The sequence below is a fragment of the Grammomys surdaster genome, unplaced genomic scaffold, assembly GCF_004785775.1.
Source record: "Grammomys surdaster isolate TR1022 unplaced genomic scaffold, NIH_TR_1.0 124511, whole genome shotgun sequence".
Taxonomy (NCBI): domain Eukaryota; kingdom Metazoa; phylum Chordata; class Mammalia; order Rodentia; family Muridae; genus Grammomys; species Grammomys surdaster.
The window spans coordinates 259,704-276,708 of record NW_021619502.1 but is presented as its reverse complement, the minus strand read 5'-3'; the positions used below and the strand labels follow the sequence as shown (position 1 = coordinate 276,708).

The 17,005-nt window shown below is 44.1% G+C and overlaps 2 protein-coding genes across 7 annotated transcripts in view; one reads left to right on the top strand and one right to left on the bottom strand.

Annotated features, from left to right (window-relative positions):
- The window catches only part of Ikbkg (inhibitor of nuclear factor kappa B kinase regulatory subunit gamma), a 66,902-nt gene that overhangs the window by 12,802 nt on the left and 37,095 nt on the right, over nucleotides 1-17,005 (bottom strand). For 2 of the 6 annotated variants that reach the window (XM_028784605.1, XM_028784610.1), the window contains exons 1-3: nucleotides 4,712-4,822; nucleotides 1,332-1,533; nucleotides 137-348 (exon numbers count right to left, since the gene is read on the bottom strand). In XM_028784605.1, the coding sequence (XP_028640438.1) occupies nucleotides 137-348; nucleotides 1,332-1,518 (399 nt within the window). In that variant the 5' untranslated portion in view covers nucleotides 1,519-1,533; nucleotides 4,712-4,822. Of the gene's footprint in view, nucleotides 1-133; nucleotides 349-1,331; nucleotides 1,534-4,711; nucleotides 4,823-9,831; nucleotides 9,911-17,005 lie in introns of those variants that run through there. The other 4 variants (XM_028784608.1, XM_028784607.1, XM_028784606.1 and 1 more) reach the window with 3 other exon arrangements.
- G6pd (glucose-6-phosphate dehydrogenase) overlaps nucleotides 5,607-17,005 on the top strand; it is a 19,870-nt gene continuing 8,471 nt past the window's right edge. The window contains 3 exon segments of the mRNA XM_028784604.1: nucleotides 5,607-5,642; nucleotides 5,644-5,689; nucleotides 6,311-6,438. Of these exon segments, the coding sequence (XP_028640437.1) occupies nucleotides 5,607-5,642; nucleotides 5,644-5,689; nucleotides 6,311-6,438 (210 nt within the window).

The following is a 17,005-nucleotide window of genomic DNA, read 5'->3' as shown; positions in this document are numbered from 1 at the left end:
TCTAAGAGTGCTCCCAGAAATCAAGCCTGAAAAGGTCCTGAAGAACCTCTAACAACATACTTCCTACAGGAATGTAAGTGTTGCTATGATCTTCAAACACAGGTCGGGCAGAACGGCCTGCCCATCCACTAGCTACCTGTTGGCATTTCTTCAGGTGCTCCAAATCCTTTAAGGCCTGTTCCCTCTGCCTCCGCAGATCAAGCTTCTCCAAGCTCAGTCTCTCCACCAGCTTCCTGGCTTCCTGGAATTTGCACATAAGGAACTCCTTCTCCTCCCGCTGGCTGACCTGGAAATGCAGCAGCTCCTCACAGCGTTCCCTCAGCATCTGATTGCTCTGCCGGATAGCATCTAGGGACAGGGAAGACAGCAAAGGAAATGTGAGTCCTGACAGCCAGGCACCTCTATAATACTAAGTGGCCTTTCTCCAAGAAGTCAAACCAATTCCTAGCCAATTCCACTGATGATATGCCCCTAAGTGTCTGTAATGCATTACTAAACACAGATTCTTCACTTGAAGGGATACACCAAAATCAACTTTCTTTTTAAGACTCATTTATATTATGGTCAATTGAAGGTATCCCTCCCCTGGAGCACTCAGTCCCAATCCTCCCAGACCTATATCTCTGTCTTTAGGATCAGGGGGCCCTAAACATGCCTGAAACACTTGGGGAGGTAGGGAAACAGTCTCCAAAGCAAATTTCACTGTGTACTTTCTGGCTGCAATCTGGGAGCCCAGAAGGTGCAAACAGAACAAGCTAGTAGTTCTATGAGTTTCATTCTCTTTAGCTGCATATTCAAGAACAGTAAACATCTACCTTACAAAATGAGAGTGACATGAGAAAGAAGGTAGTGCCAGTGCAGAAGACATACTCAAAGATCTCCTCTCACTGGAGCTGGCCACACCCTTCCAAGAGCAGGCCACATTTCATCTTAGGAAACAACCCTCTCTCTCTGAAGGAAAACCATATCCTCTCCCACCTAAAAGCTTGCTATGTCCCAAGAAAGAATAAACCTATTCCCATCAATCTCTATAGCCCACTTTTCCCCTACCCACCATGGCTTTTTAGCTTGTCCTCCTTCCCCCTCCCTTTTCCTTTCTCTGGTGCTGGCTTTGAATCACATTATTTTCTGCATGTGACTCTTCACAGAAAATCCTACCTGAAACAAAGCAAGGTAGCTACATTTGAAATGCTGGCTGGTTCTTGGGCACATCACGACCTCATATCCTACCAATTATGAGATGCAGGTGACAATAAGCTTTGTCCTTATATAAGTACACCAGGACCCTCCTGACTTTTACCTTCATACCACCCTCACACTGCAATCTTTACCTCTTAGCTCTTGATTCTCTTCCAGACAGCGCTGGACAGTCTCAGGAATACCCTGCTCTGAAGGGAGATGTAGCATTGCAGGCTTCCCTAGAGAAGATTCTTCACCCAGCATGTCCTGGTCCTCTGCTGGGCCACCACTGGGCTGCACCATCTCACTCAGCTGATTCTTCCAGAGGTGCCTGCTCATCCAACAAGACAGTGTCTAGAAGAAAAAGGCAGTAGGAGTGCATGACAAAGAGCAGAGTTCTTTCAACCAGCCCTAGACTTCCATTCACAGCAAAAGGCTAGACATTTTGTCTGGTGGAACCAAATACAAAAGTGGAGTTTGGGTCTAAGACATAGCAAATATTACCATTGCAAAGAGAGAGAATTATGGAGGGAAAGGGAAGTAAACTGGGAAACCTACCTCCTCCATACACCTTCAAGTAAAAGCAAAGGGTCCTGACCCCTCACCCAGTATAGTGGAATGATTGATATAGCCATGTCCTAATCCCTCAACCTATAAATATGACTTTACTTGGAAAAAATGGTCTTTTTTCCCCTCCCCGGAAAAAAATGGTCTTTACAGATGTAGTTAAATTAAGGATCTCAAGCCAGGTATAGTGGTACATGTCTTTAATCCAAGCACTTGGAAGGCACAGTCAGGCAAATCTCTGGGAATTCAAGGCCAGCTTGCTCTACATAGTAAGAAACTGTCTCACAAAAATCAAGGCTCTCAAAGTAAGATCACTGTGAGTTACATAGGTGGGCCATGACCCCAGTAACAAGTACCCTTCTAAAAGGTAGACAAAACAGGACTGGGAATGTAGAGCACTTACCTAGCATGCACAAGACCTATATACACAAGAGACAGAAAAGAGAAAAAACAGGTGGAAACTCAAGGAAACAGACATGAGAAGACAGAAGCTGAGATTAGATTGATATAACCACAAGCCAAGGAACAACTGAGCCACCTGCAACTAAAAGACACATGAAGGATACTCTTGTACAAATTGCAGATGGAGCATGACCTTGTTAACCTTCTGGTTTTATTCTCCTGCTCTCCAGACCTGTGAGGTATCAATTTTCTGTTCTTTTAAGCTACTGGGTCTGTGGTCACTTCTTACAGGAGTCAAGGAAATGCAAACACTTGGTAAGAGAGACTTCAGGAGAACCTGAGAAGTGTTCTCTGGGCATAGAGGAGACCTCTTGTGCCTTCTGTGTGCTAAGAAGTTTGAAAATGTGAATTGAGGTGTCAATCTGAGACAAATGACCCCTGATCTGCTTATGCTGGCTTTTAAACCAGATAGAAAATGTACAGGACAGTGCTAACCTGGAGACCTTCTAAATCCAGCCTCATACTGACTACCAGGAAGAGAACAATTGCAATGCTAGTTTCCAGAAGTGGGCTTCCTGTAACACTGGGGAATCTTGGCTATTTACACTAAAAATGTTGCTACCCATAGGTCCATCTGCCTGAGCTCACACAGCTGGCCCTTCCCTCTTTTTCACCTACTTTCTTCCTTCAGGTTCCAGAAAAGCCTTCTCTCCTCGTGATTCTAGCTCCCTCAAAGGCTGATCCTGCTCAGGCCCTTTTACTGAGTCTCCACTTCTTCACATTGAGGTATTTTGGGACTTCTCTCCTAATTGCATTCACCTCTGCAGTAATTCCATCTAGTCTCATGGTTTTAACCCAAATCTTAATGTTGATAATATCCCAAACAGTTCTCATTCCTGGATTCCAGATATATATCAAACTACTTGGATGTTTAGAAGTCTTAAAAGAAGTTGGAGAGATGGCTCAGCTATTAGGAGCACTCACTGCTCTTCCAGTTCCCAGCAGTCATGTTGGGTAACTCACAACCTTTTGTACCTCCAGCTCCAGGGGATTAGGAACTCAAGGGGAAAGATCTAGAGGAGACGGTTTCAAAAAATATTGAAGTAAGGGCAAGTGAGATAGCTCAATGGACAAAGGCCCTTGCTATGCAAGCCTGAAGACATGAGAACATGTAAAGGTAGAAAGGAAATAGCTGACTCAATGTTGTCCTCTGACCTCTACACGTTCTACCTATTGCACCTATGTTCCCTGTACAAATCATACATCACATCACGCATGTGGGGGGTGCCACATACACAAATAGTAAATATTAATTATGTCTCAAGAAAGCTGTTATTGAAAATCATAATGGAGCAAGAGAGGTGATGGTTGAGGGACAAAGAGCACTTGCTATTGTTGCAGAGGTGGCTCACAAACATCTGTAACTCCAATCCAAGGAGATCTGAAACCTTCTTCTGACTCCCTTAGGCACTAGGAAAGTATAACAAAGCACCTATACACAAAAAATAGTATCTTCTGTAGAAAAGAAAATAACTGTGACAGAGGATTGTAAGGGGTGTGAATTAAAATTAACTATGATGTAAGAAATGTACATAGAACTTACTATATTATTATTTCTACTTCGTACATTTTTAAATTTTTCAACAACAAAAGGCTGACAGCACTATCATCTTTCACCTGCATTACCGCAATAATCTCTTTACAAATCATCATGCTTTGCTTTTTCATTGGTCCTTTGCAGTCAATTGACCCCACTGGGGCCAATTACCTCAAAGATAACTCGAACTATTTCTCTCCTCTACCATGAACTCTAACAGTTTCCATTTCTTCTCGTGCAAAAAAATACAAAGTCCATACAACAGCCTACAAGCCTACCTATACTCCTTCCTTCCTTCCTTCCTTCCTTCCTTCCTTCCTTCCTTCCTTCCTTCCTTCCTTCCTTCCTTCCTCTCCACCAACTATTCCTCCCTGGTTTTCTCTGCTCCTGCCACTGGTCCTTCATTTTTCCTAGGAAATGCCAAGACAACACATTCATTCTTAGGTCAGATAAATGGTATGAGTGCAGGCAAACAGATTACTAGGAGTCATATGCAAAGTGAACTAAGGTGCAGAAGGTAATATATTTAGTTGTGAAGGTACACTTGAAAACTTTTGAAAGACTTCAAATGCACTCGTTTGATAAACAGCCTGGGCCTGATGACGCACACCTGTTGCTCCAGCACTGGAAAGGCTGAGGCAGAATCTTGAGTTCGAGGTCTACCTGGCCTACAGTGCAAAAAGTGTTTCAGAAATATTTTGATCTACACAAAATGTCTCTTAACTAGAGTTCAAGCACTAGGAGCCAAACCCTTAGGCGACAGCTGCAGTGAAGGGAAAGACAGATTCAATCCGACTAGCCACCCAAGTAAACCGGGTAGCGAATAAACGTGCCTGAACCGATGCTCTAGAAGCTAGCAGCAGAACAAAATGGGCCTAAGGTGGGGGAAGGGTGTGGACCACTGGAGTCTCGGAAGCTGCGGAACAGCCACCAATGGAGCCCGGTCTTTGGAGAAGAGGACCACACCTGTCAGCAGAGTCCGCCAGAAGTGAAGAGGACAGGAGTAGCGGGATCCAACCGCTCCGACAGAATCGGAGCTCCTAGAAAGTCCAAGTCAGGCGGTCACCCGTCCCTTCTCTGCAGTGGAAAACCCCACTTCCTGCTTCCGGTGTCGTAAGTGTGGGACCCGGAAGTAAAACACGAGATTCAAAGGCATGAAGATTAACGAGAGAATCAAAACCCTAAAGTGCCATACTTCTGCTCCAAAGAAAAATCTTAGAACAGCGGAACAGCAGAACGCTCCTCGCTGATAAACAATACACACTTATACACACACTTTTTCTTTGAGACAGGGTCCTACGTAGACCAGGCTGGGTCTGGAACTCAAAAGATCTACCTGCCTGTTTCCCGTCTGCTGGGATTAAAGTACTGCGTCATCACGCCCACACTCGCCCCCACCCCATGTTTAAGGCATCGTATCCGCACTAGAACACCCTAGTTTCAGTCTGATCCTGCCACTGGGCTCTCTGCCGCCAGGCCCCTACCAAGGAAAAAGCCTAGAGGAAGCTGCGAAAGTCCAACCCCAGAAACAAAACTAGCAACTAGGGAAGGCGTGGCTGCGCTGCTAACGGAAGTGGGGTCATCCGGGAAGGTGCAAAGCCTCGAGGGTCCAGCGGAAAGCTAGGCTATAAATTATGGCAGGGGTGATGATGGGGACACAGGAGAACTGTGTGGAGCTGCACCTCGCGATCGCGGGGCAGAGGCATCGGGGACAGCCAAAAGGCGGAGCTGGCTAGGGATGCGCGCGCAGTTACCCCTACTCTTCTCCCTTCCTGCACTGATAGAGTAGCCCGAAGCCCCTCCCCTCCTGCCTCTCCTGAGGCGGGTCAGCTCAGTCAAAGCACACGCCCTCTTGCGTTAAATGGGCCAGCGAAGCTTAGCCCCCGGAAACGGGCTGTGCACTCCAGATCTGTGAACGTGTTTGGCACCGGCAACTAAACTCAGGTAAAGGGGTGGTCTGATGGCACGTCGGTGGAGGGACATGCTGCCCACTTGTACACCGCGTGTCCCTTTGATGCGCGCTAATCTACAAGGTCTTAACCCACCCCTTTGTATCCTGCACTTTCCCCGCACTGGGCCCATGAGGACTAGACCTTTAGAAGAGAAGAGACTTTCCGGGATCACCCAACTGGGCCAGAAGAGAGCCGGAGCTGAACTCCATAATCTGCACAATCAAACGTGCTCAGTTCATTGTGGAGTTTCTGGCATACATCAGAGTATGATGGTCCCATATACAGAGTATGATGCCCTGACTGGATTTTATCTAGCTGCCCAGAGTGCGAATTCTATTAATGCTTTAGTATTTTCGTAATGTACAGCTCCTAGTGAAGGCAACATAGGAGGTTATGGCTGGAGACCAGAGGCAGCAGTTTCTGACTCTCCGAATGCGTGTGTGTGTGTGTGAGTGTGTGTGTGTGTGTGTGTGTGTGGCGCGCGCGCGCATTCCCAGCCAGTAGTTTTAGTAATCGTCACCAGCCTGGTAAGAACCCAAGGACCCTTGGATAAAGTTAAGTTGTCAATACTCTTTCATTCTCTTGCCCTATCAATGAGCCTTTCTTCCACCAGAAAACATCATGGCAGAGCAGGTGGCCTTGAGCCGGACCCAGGTGTGTGGGATTCTGAGGGAAGAGTTGTACCAGGGTGATGCCTTCCACCAAGCTGATACACACATATTTATCATCATGGGTGCATCGGTGAGTCTCCCTTTAAGCCCCGAGTCTAAAAGATCAAATATAGCATTGTGCAAGACACTTCTCTTTCTGTATCTCAACTTTCCTAACTGGGGGAACTGCTGAGGTACCCACAAGTTCTACTAGTTTAAACTCTATGGCATATATTCCCACCTGTGTTTCCTGATCATCACAGCAGTACCTCATAATACATGTATTTGTGTCACATTTCAGAAATCTGTGCTCAGCCACTGAATGTAGACCAGACTTGGATCATTCAGGTTCTAAAGCACCACCCATTGGACTTCTTCCTCCTGGGTGGAAAAAACTGAGGTGCAATCAGGGAAAAGTCTGATTTTAATGAATCTGTAATTTGATAAATATTACAGTTAATTTCAGTGGAAGAATCTCCCTCTTTCTTTCTACTGCATGAAGTTCCCTGGGAGCAAACACCTCCTTTTTGCCACATCTTCCAAAGCCTACTGCAAATTTCTGTTCATCCCACCTAGTCCTAGTTGTCCTACTAGAACAACTATCATTGTGCTCTGTTAGGAAAAACTGAAGAACAGAAACAGTCAGAGGGGTATTGTATTGATAGTACACAGTAAGAGTGAGGCAGGTGGAGGCTTAGTAAAGTCATGGGCTTAGACCAAATCACCCTCTTATGTGCTATGTGGCAGCAGGGCATGTTCAGTGACCAGTGTTCGATGGTAAAGATAAACTCAATTGCTTGCTTTAACTCTGGAATCAGCTCACCCTCGTGTGACCATCTTCACTATTAACTTATTGTGTAATCTTGGGCAAGAACTTCATCAGAGCTAGTATGTTCTTGAAAGGGTAGCTACTGGCTCAGCACCTTCCACCCTGGACCCCTCAATGCTGGAGGAGCTCTGGTGGATTTTTGTTCATACAGAGCATTGCCATGCACCAAGGCTACAGCTGTAGCTCAGTGGTAAAACACTAACCTCATATGCATGAGGCCCTAGGTTCAATCACAGTACTACCCAAAAATGGAGATCAGAACATGCCACCTCCTTTGCCAAACTTGTTTGTTGTCTGCCTTATATTTCTGAGCAAAATGGGAGTGGGAGAACTTAGAAAAAGGAATGCAAAAACAAGCTGAGGAGAAGGGCTCTGCCACTGAAAGGGGAAGGGAGAGACAAACCAAAGCACTGCCCCCTGGCTCCCTGTAACTCTTAAGACCTAAGGGAGGTACTTAGTCAGAACACACAGTACAGCAGCCCTACCCTCAGCCCTGGCTCCAGCCTAGTCCCTTTAAAGGAGCTATGCATGTATCTGCCACAAACTTTAGCATGTAGAACTTTGCCTTCAATCTAAAGGGCCAACTGGAAGGAAAAGCCTTCAATCTAAAGGGGCCAACTGGAAGAGAAAGTAACTGAAGATAATTTCCCCTGCCCCACCCATGTTTTCATAAGCATGCAGCAACAATAACCCAGTCAGCAAAGATAATTTATAACTACAGGACCTGAACTCTTAGACACCTTGTTGATAGCTCATTAGGTGACCTCGAACAAATGTCTAAATTTCTCTGAACCCTGGTGGTTTTCATCTAACAAACAAGGACCAGGCAGCTTCTCTGGCTTTATCCTAGGCTAATTATGTGAGTTCTAGCCTCAAGTTGAGCAACTTCCTTTTACTGCAATCAGTATGGTTCCCCTTTGCTCTCCTCTGCTCTGGGAGTAAGAACCCTGGCTTCCAGAGTAGAAATGGGAAGTACTAGTTCTAGCAAAAGGGAGTGGGAAAGAGATATTTTCTAAAGAGCATCATTATTTCTTTCTGTTCCTCTCAGAGGTCCTGAGACAGACAGACAGACAGACAGACAGACCCTGTGCTTAGACAGCCCCTAGAGTAGCTCCTGACTGACTGACACTTCACTAAATGCAGGAAACAGGCAAGGTGCTACCTGATCTAGGATACCTGCAAGTTCTTCACTCATTAAACGTAGCAATCAAGTGTCTCCCAATCCACAATAGCTTCAGTTCCTATCCTCCTTGTGGGGACAGTGTACTTTGGGGAGCTGCATGTAACAAAAGTCACAAATGGACTCTTGTGTACTAAGGCCCCTGCAACACATAAGTCCCAAGAGGACCTAAAGAGCAAGGCAAGTTGAGGATAAGGGCAACTGCCCTCTAAGTTGGGAACAAGCTCAGTGTGACCTAGAAACTAAAAGGAAGCTAATGGCTGGCAGGCCCCAAGCCTAGAAAACTGGAATAAACTAGGGCAAGTTGATCTCAAATAGCCATCCTCTGTCCCTTCTTCCCCAGGTCTTACCCATGTACCCAGCTTCCTTCATGGGGACATTCTTAGTCTGCTTCATTGTAACCATTCCTCTTCTCAGAACTTCCACCCCAGCAAAAAAGGAAACAGAAATCTTTACTGTCCCACTCCAAAACTCCCTGTCCTTATGGACCAGTGCAGGGAAGGAACTGAGCCTAAAAGGCCATCTCCCCCAGCTAACAGGACCTTGGTGAGGCTAGAAAGTGACTCTTTCTTCTATGTAGAAGAAATGGAGTAGGTCTGGGAGTCCACATGGGCAGATGGGCTCACTACAGGGCCCATCTCTCTAGACATCAGTATCCCTACCTGGCCTATGTGACACCCATAGACTCAGCACTCAGAATCCATCCTGCTGACAGGTCTGTGTGAGGAGTGACCTGGCAGTCCCAACCCATACCACTACTTAGGTCATTTCAGAACTGACTTCTCCCTTGGACTGGTAAGATTCTTGCTGTGTCATGATGACCTTGGCATTCTCCCAAAAGCCTGGTAACTCATGGAGGCCCAGGGTGTATTAAGGAGGCCTTTTTTTAGATTTTTAGCACAGACCTACCTCATATTTCCCTATGTCTCATTCAGTGGCTGGAAAATAGCTGATCCTCAGTCACAGCCTAGAACTCTATCTTGGGAAGCTAGGTGGGTCCCTCATCCCCAACAACCTTTGGGAACTGAGTGTCTCACTCTTGCAAGGCCTCCACTAGAATTTCTCACTCCCAAAACAAAAGGCTGGGTATAATTTGACTTTAAAAAAAAAGAACCCAAACCTCAGCTAACCATAGACCAACTGGTACTCAGGTCTCTTTGCTCTTATTTGGCCAGATATCTGTGGCTAGAGATCTTAACCGTGTCTTAATTCTCCTAAGTCACCTCATGTTCTTAGTTAGATCCTTCCCCTGCCATTGTACTTGGGCAATGTGAGGGGGTGGCAAAGATGAGAGACTTCCAGCTACCTCTCTAATTGCCCCCACTCCCACACATGTTAAGTTTAGATTTTAGTTCTTCTCATGTTCCTTACTTCAGAGGAGTTCAGTGAGAGTCATGAAGCCAACAGGAAAGACAGGGTCATCCCCATCCCTGAGAAGAATGACTACCTCCCACCTCCACTGTCCTTAGTCCTACCTCACCTCCCTTGGGTGACTTGAAGCCAGGAAGACTGTCAGTTGCAGGGGCTGAGCTAAAACAAGGAGAGCAGGTTCTATTTCTTGTTAATCCCAAAGAGAACAAGAACAAACAGCTCTGTGTGTGGAGAAACTGTGACTCAGCAGACCAGTCCCCTGCCACCAGTACATTGGCTGGAGACTGTACTGATTCCTCCCAGTTAGTTGGAATTTGATCATAAGCAAACACTGCCAACTTAGAGAAGTCTACAAGCCAGGGTTCTCATTGTTTCTTTCAGAGTCTCATTCCCAGCAAGCCAGGCCTTTCTGGTGTGTGAGGCCAGGATAAAGCCCTCTGAACATGAGCAGTAACCCACATCCCACTGATGGAAGATGCCAGAGGCAGGCATTGAGGGTACTCTGAAGAACTAAGAACCATCCTGGGGGGAGATCCTGGCTCAGAATTGGACTTGTCTAAGCTGAGCTTTGTGGGACCTATAAGGGCAACCATCTTTTACAACAGAGTAAAAGCTTTGCCCAGCAGAGTGACTTAGGGAACAGTAATTAGGCCACTCAGGTGGCCATGCTAGATATCATATGAGACAGTGACAGATGAGGAGGCTCCAGAGTGACTTAGGGAACAGTAATTAGGCCACTCAGGTGGCCGTGCTAGGTATCATATGAGACAGTGACAGATGAGGAGGCTCCAGAGCAAAAGAAGCCCCAGATGGCAGCAAGTCTTAGACATTTTCCTAAAGATAGTCATAGCATTGAGGTTACAAGGAGGCCATTGGGCTCAGGCTCTCAAAAGTTCATATGGAAGGTGGCAGTTATCATAGGAACCCACTTGCCAGTGCTCAGGACTTTAATTCTGAGCAGTTGACAGACATGGGCACTGAATAGAGGTAATTGCTCGCTCATGCCAGGACAGGGTGTGAGAGCTTGGCAACAGCCCTCTATGGGAGATTTAGGAACCCAGAAGAACCTAGAAATGACATGCACACAATTGCTTCCATGGACCTATCACTCAGTAAACCCCTGAAGACAAACATTCAAGGCATAGGAATCCCTGAGTGCCCATAACCATCCTTATCCAGAACTGCCATTTCCCATAGAAATGGGTTCATCAGTGCAGCTATATGGTTCACTCTCTTTTGTTTGTTATATGTTACTAGGGATATACCACAAGGCTTCCTGCATGCTAAGCAAGTCTACTACTCAGCCTAAGTTTCCCCTGAGCCTCTGCCCCATTTTATGTATATAGGTATTTTGCCTGCATGTGTCTGTACCACTTGCATGCCTGGTACTCTCAGAGGTCAGATCCCCTGAAACTGGTTGTGAGTCACCATATGGATGCTGGACCATATGGAGGGTCCTCTGAAAGAATAACTAGTGCTCTTAACCACCAAGCAACCTCCCCAGCCCCACCTCTTCATTTTAAAGAGCTAGTCAGCTTAGGCTATGTAATCAGCTTGGGCTATGTTGTATACTAGTCTACTTGTGATAACAGGAAGTTGCCTATTGAATATTGTGCTAAAGGGAACAGCAGTTCACTTTCTGGGGGTCCCTGATCCATGGAGCCCAGCATCTTTCCAGGTCATGGTGAACCCAGCCAGGTAAGGAATATTGTTCTAGCTGTATTCTGCATAGCTTGTTTAAATTTTGCAAGGTTCATGCCACCCAGAACTACTCCATCTGAAAATGCATCCCAAACACCTGAGAAATTAGTGCCAAAATACCTTGTTAGATAAAGTGGTGTTTTGAGTTTTAATTAGATATACCTGTAGTAAAAGGTTCAGCAAATTACTTTTGTATAAATATTCAGGTCCTTAAAACCAGAGTTCCTTTATCTGTACAGAGTGAGTTAGGATATAGATGGGAACAGTACCCAATTACTGTTCCACTTGCTCACCTCTCCCCATAAAGTAGTAATATCCTGTGTAGCATGGGTTCACACCTATCCCACATTCCTAATTATAGGGTTTGAGATGAAAAGGCAAATGCCCTACTCTATTCTTCAAGAGCTTGGAAGCCATTTCTGCCCCTCCTTCTTGTACCTGGTTTGGCAGGGTACAAAATGAAAGCATGTTGGGCTGTTAATGATTACTGGGATACTGAACTGAGTGTACACATTAGCTTGGAAATGAGCATCATGAACTTATTTCCAGATTCTTTATAATATTTACTTAGGTAAATGGTATTGTTTTAAATTGCTTATTTTTCTGACTCATTAGTAAAGGAGTTTTAAGCTGGGTGATGGTGGCGCACGCCTTTAATCCCAGCACTTGGGAAGCAGAGGCAGGCGGATTTCTGAGTTCGAGGCCAGCCTGGTCTACAGAGTGAGTTCCAGGACAGCCAGGGTGACACAGAGAAACCCTGTCTCGAAAAAAAAAAAAAAAAGAGTTTTATTTACTGTTAGTAAATAAAAGTGTATCTATTAATATTTACAGTGGGGTTTTGTGGGTGCTGTTTGGTTTATTCATTAGTTTTGCAGTGTTACAGATCAAACCCATTGCCTAACACTTGACCACTGAGCTATAATCTTAGCTCCAAATATTTATAATTCTTATTGGAATATTTCATCAAAATAGGCACAGCTGAACAACTTTCCACAAACTTGGCACACCCTTGTAAATTTCTCCCACATTACTCATTGGTTAAGAGTATTTGCTACTTTTGCTCAAACCCAAGTTTGGTTCCTAGTACCCACATCAGGCAACTAACAACTCCTTGTAACTTCCAATTCAGGGGATTCAGTCCCCTTTTCTGCCTTCTATAGGTACCTGTACTAGTGTGCATATACACTCCCCAACACACACATACACATAATTAAAAACAAAATAATTACTTAACTCAAAAGAAGAAACAGAGTATTATCATCTGAAGTCTTAGGCTGAAACAGGAGATTCACTTCAGGAAAGACATTCAAAACTGGCCTGCCTAAGCAACATAACAAGACCCTGGATTAAAACAATATAAAACATATGGTGGTGTACTCCTCCTGTAATTCTAGAAAGATGGAGGAAGGAGGATTAGGAGTCCAGAGCCAGCCTTGACTACATACTAAGTTTGATACTAGTCTAGGATACAGGAAACCTAGTCTCAAAAAAAATTTTAAGTAACTAAAGCCAGGTGTACTAGTACACAATTGTAATCGCATCACTTAGGAGGCTGAGGCAAAAGGATTACTTTGAGTTTAAGGCCAGTCTAAGCTACATAGCAAGTTCAAAACTAGTTAAGATTACATAGCAAGACCCTGTCCCAAAGCTACAGCAAAAAAAAAAGTATGTACCCAAAAAGTCCCCTCACTTTGCAGCCATTGTTTTCCTAAGATTAATGTCAAACTTCCTCTCCACCCCCTGCTCAATTATTTTCACCCTCTTTTCTTGGTACATATTGTAATGCATAAATGGTAGCTATATTGTTGATGGCCTAATCTGGGACATTCCTGCCATCCGTACCCCTGCCAGTCTACCACCTCCCTAGGTACTCATCTGAGTAGCTCATTCCTGAGTAGCTGCCAGATATACAGTTTGCCCATCTACATGCTGGTTTATTTGAGTATTTCTGTGTTACTTTAAATTAAAGTTGCCATGAACATTCATGCACAGATCATTGGGTAGCTGGCTGCCTGCCTTTATTTCTCTGGAGTAACACCTAGATATGTATAGGTGCTTCACTTGATAAGAGGCTGCCAGCCTGGCAGTGGTGGCACACGTCTTTGATCCCAGCACTTGAAAGGCAGAGGCAGGCAGATATCTGAGTTTGAGGCCAGCCTGGTCTACAGAGTGAGTTCCAGGACAGCCAGGACTACACAGAGAAACCCTGTCTCGAAAAACCAAAAAAAAAAAAAAAAAAAAAAAGAGGCTGCCAGGCTGTTTTAGATTTAACCATTGCATGTTTCTACACACACACACACACACAGAGAGAGAGAGAGAGAGAGAGAGAGAGAGAGAGAGAGAGAGAGAGAGAGAGAGAGAGAGAGAGAGACAATGAGTTCCATACCAATTCTAGGTCTATCTTTTGCTTTGGCTTTTTGCAGGAAGGGAGTTCTATTTGACACAGGTAGCTCAGGTTAGCCTGGAATGTACTATGTTGCCCAGGCTAGTCTTTTACTCATGGAGTTTCTCTTCTCTCAGCCTCCCAAGTAATTGAATTATAAGTATGTACCAACATGCCCAACTATCATGTGTATTACAGCCATTCTAATGAGTCTGAAGTGTTGTCTTGTTCAAGTTGCATTTTCTGACATCTGATGATCTTGAACATTTCCCATGTATTTTATGGCCATTCATTTCCATTCTGGTGAAATATCTGGCCAAATCTTTTACCCATTTCAGTTAGATTGTTTTTCAATGTGTCATAGGAGCTACTTAGATATTCTGAATACAGGTAAGTTTAGTGAATGCTATCTCTAAGGCTGAAATTTGTCTTTTTGGTGCTAGGGATTATACTCTGGGCCCTGCACATGCAAAGCACATACCCTACCACTAAAGTCATAATGCCAAGCATGCCTATTTTCCTTCGTTTCTTTTGTTTCATAATACTGGATATTGAACCAGTCACATGCATGGCCTTCATATTTTCATATCTCTTTCCTTTCCTATCCCCCTACCCCAAGTGCAGGCCTTGAATTCACTATATATCCAAGGATAACCCTGAAGTCCTTATCCTCATGCTTCTACTTCTGGGATGTTATGATTACAGGCTGCAGTACAATTCTGGCTTATGATTATTACTTTATTTCCTAAGAAATCTCTATCTACTCTTATCACTTTTTTCAATCTAGCAACTTGCCCAAACTCTCATTAATTTTAATTATTAGTCTATAGGTTTATTTGAGGTATTTTTAATAAACAAGCTATCATCTAATAATGACAGGTTTTTGACCTCTTTTCCAAACCTCATACATCTTTCATTTTCTTGTCTGATGATACTATCAAGGGCTTTTAGTTTAAGACTGATTGAAGAGACAACAGCAAGCATTTAGAATTTTCTCATAAACACCCAGATGTATGTCTGTGACCATGTTTGCAGAGAGATTTAACTGAAGAGAGACCTACCATGAATGTTCATGGCACACATGGCACACCCTATTGGTTGGTGTCCCTGACTGAACAAAAGGAAATGGGAGAAAGTAAGCTGAGTATCCATATTCATCTCTCTGCTTCCTTGACTGTCAACACAAACTTCACACCCCCATCACCATGCCTTCCCTGACATGGCAAACTGTACCATCAAACTGTGAACCTGAATAAACCCTTCATCCCCTAAGTTTCTCTCTGCCAGGTATTTTTTTGTAGCAACAAGAAAAGTAAACAATACCCCATTTTGAATGGTGTTTTTAGGGTGTTTGGTAGATATCCCAAATCAAATTAAAGAGATTTCATTCCCTCTTTGATAAAAAAAAAATTAAATAGATTTTTTTTCTGAAACCCTTTATCTGTATTTGTTGAACTTAACAAAGGTGCTGTATTTTAAAAATCAATACACAGAAATAAAGATTTCTCAAAAGGCTCATTGTAATCACAGCTACTCAGGAGTCTGGGGCAGGCATTCAAAGCTAATGACTACAAAGTAACTTCCAGGACAACCTGAGTAAGTTTTTAAGACTCTGTCTCAAAAGATATTTTAGGCAGGCATGGTGGTGCATGCCTTTAATCCCAGGAAGTAGAGATAGGTGGATTTCTGTGAATTTGAGGCCAGCCTGTTCTTCGTAGCAAGTTCCAGGTCAGCCAGGGATAAGATCTGGGACCGTCCTAGTTAGGATTTCTATTGCTATGATGAAACACCATGACCAAAAGCAAGTTGAGGAAAGGGTTTATTTGGCTTATACTTCCACGTCATAGACCATCACTGAAGAAAGCCAGGAAATTACTGGAGGCAGGAGCTGATGAAGAGGCCAGGCCATAGAAGGATACTTCTTACTGGCTTGTTCCTCGTGGCTTGTTCAGCCTGTTTTCTTATAGAATCAAGGACCATCAGCCTAGGGTTAGTACCACCTACAATGAGCAGGGCCCTCCCATATCAATCACTTAAAAATGTCCCACAGGCTTCCCTACAGGCTGATCTTATGAGAGTATTTTCTCAATTAAGGCTCCCTGCTCTCGCCGGACAGTGGTGGCGCACGCCTTTAATCCCAGCACTTGGGAGGCAGAGGCAGGCGGATTTCTGAGTTCGAGGCCAGCCTGGTCTACAGAGTGAGCTCCAGGACACCCAGAACTACACAGAGAAACCCTGTCTCGGAAAAAAAAAAAAAAAAGCTCCCTGCTCTCCTTTCTGAGGACTCTAGCTTGTATCAAGTTAACATAAAACTAGCCAAGACAGGGACTATATATAGTTCAGTAGTTGAGTACTTGCCTAACATGCTTGAGTTCCTGAGTTCAATCACCAGAACCACATACACACACAATGGTTTTTCAAAATTTTTCATTTAATTTCTTTTGGGGGTTATTGGTTTTTGTTTTTGTTTTGTTATTAGACTTGGTTTCTTTGTATAGCCTTAGTTGTCCTAGAACTCACTCTGTAGACTAGGCTGGCTTCAAACTCAGCGGTCCACCTGCCTCTGCTTTCTGAGTACTGGGATTAAAGGCGTGTGCCACCATTACCTGGCTAATTTTTTTAAAGATTTATGGGTTTTTTTATTTATTTGTCTATCTGCCAGTCAGCCAGCCACATGTGTATAGATATCCACAAAGGCCAGTAAATGTCATTAAATTCTCTGGAACTTATTAAGTTACAAGCAGTTGTGAGCTGCCTGATATGGGTGCCAAAAACCAAACTTGGGACTCTGAATAAAAATAGCAAGTCTCTTATAATACTGAACATCTCTTCAGCCCCTTTTTAAGTCTTTTAATGTGATTTTCAGTGATTGATATTGTTGTTTTTTAGAGATGTCTCACTATTTAGCCTATGATGGCCTTAAACTCATTATCCTTTGCCTCGATATCATAAGTACTGAGACTGTAGGCATGTGCCACTATACTGACCCTCAATGACTGCTAACTTTGAACTGATAACACCTCCCCAACTCAGTTTTTTGAGTACTAAAATTATAGTCACCCATGTACCACCATGCCTAGCTTGCTTGTCTTTTTATTTCTTGCTGTGTATGTATCCGTCTGTGTGTGTGTGTGTGTGTGTGTGTGTGTGTGTGTGTGTGTGTGTGTGTATATATATATATATATATACACACA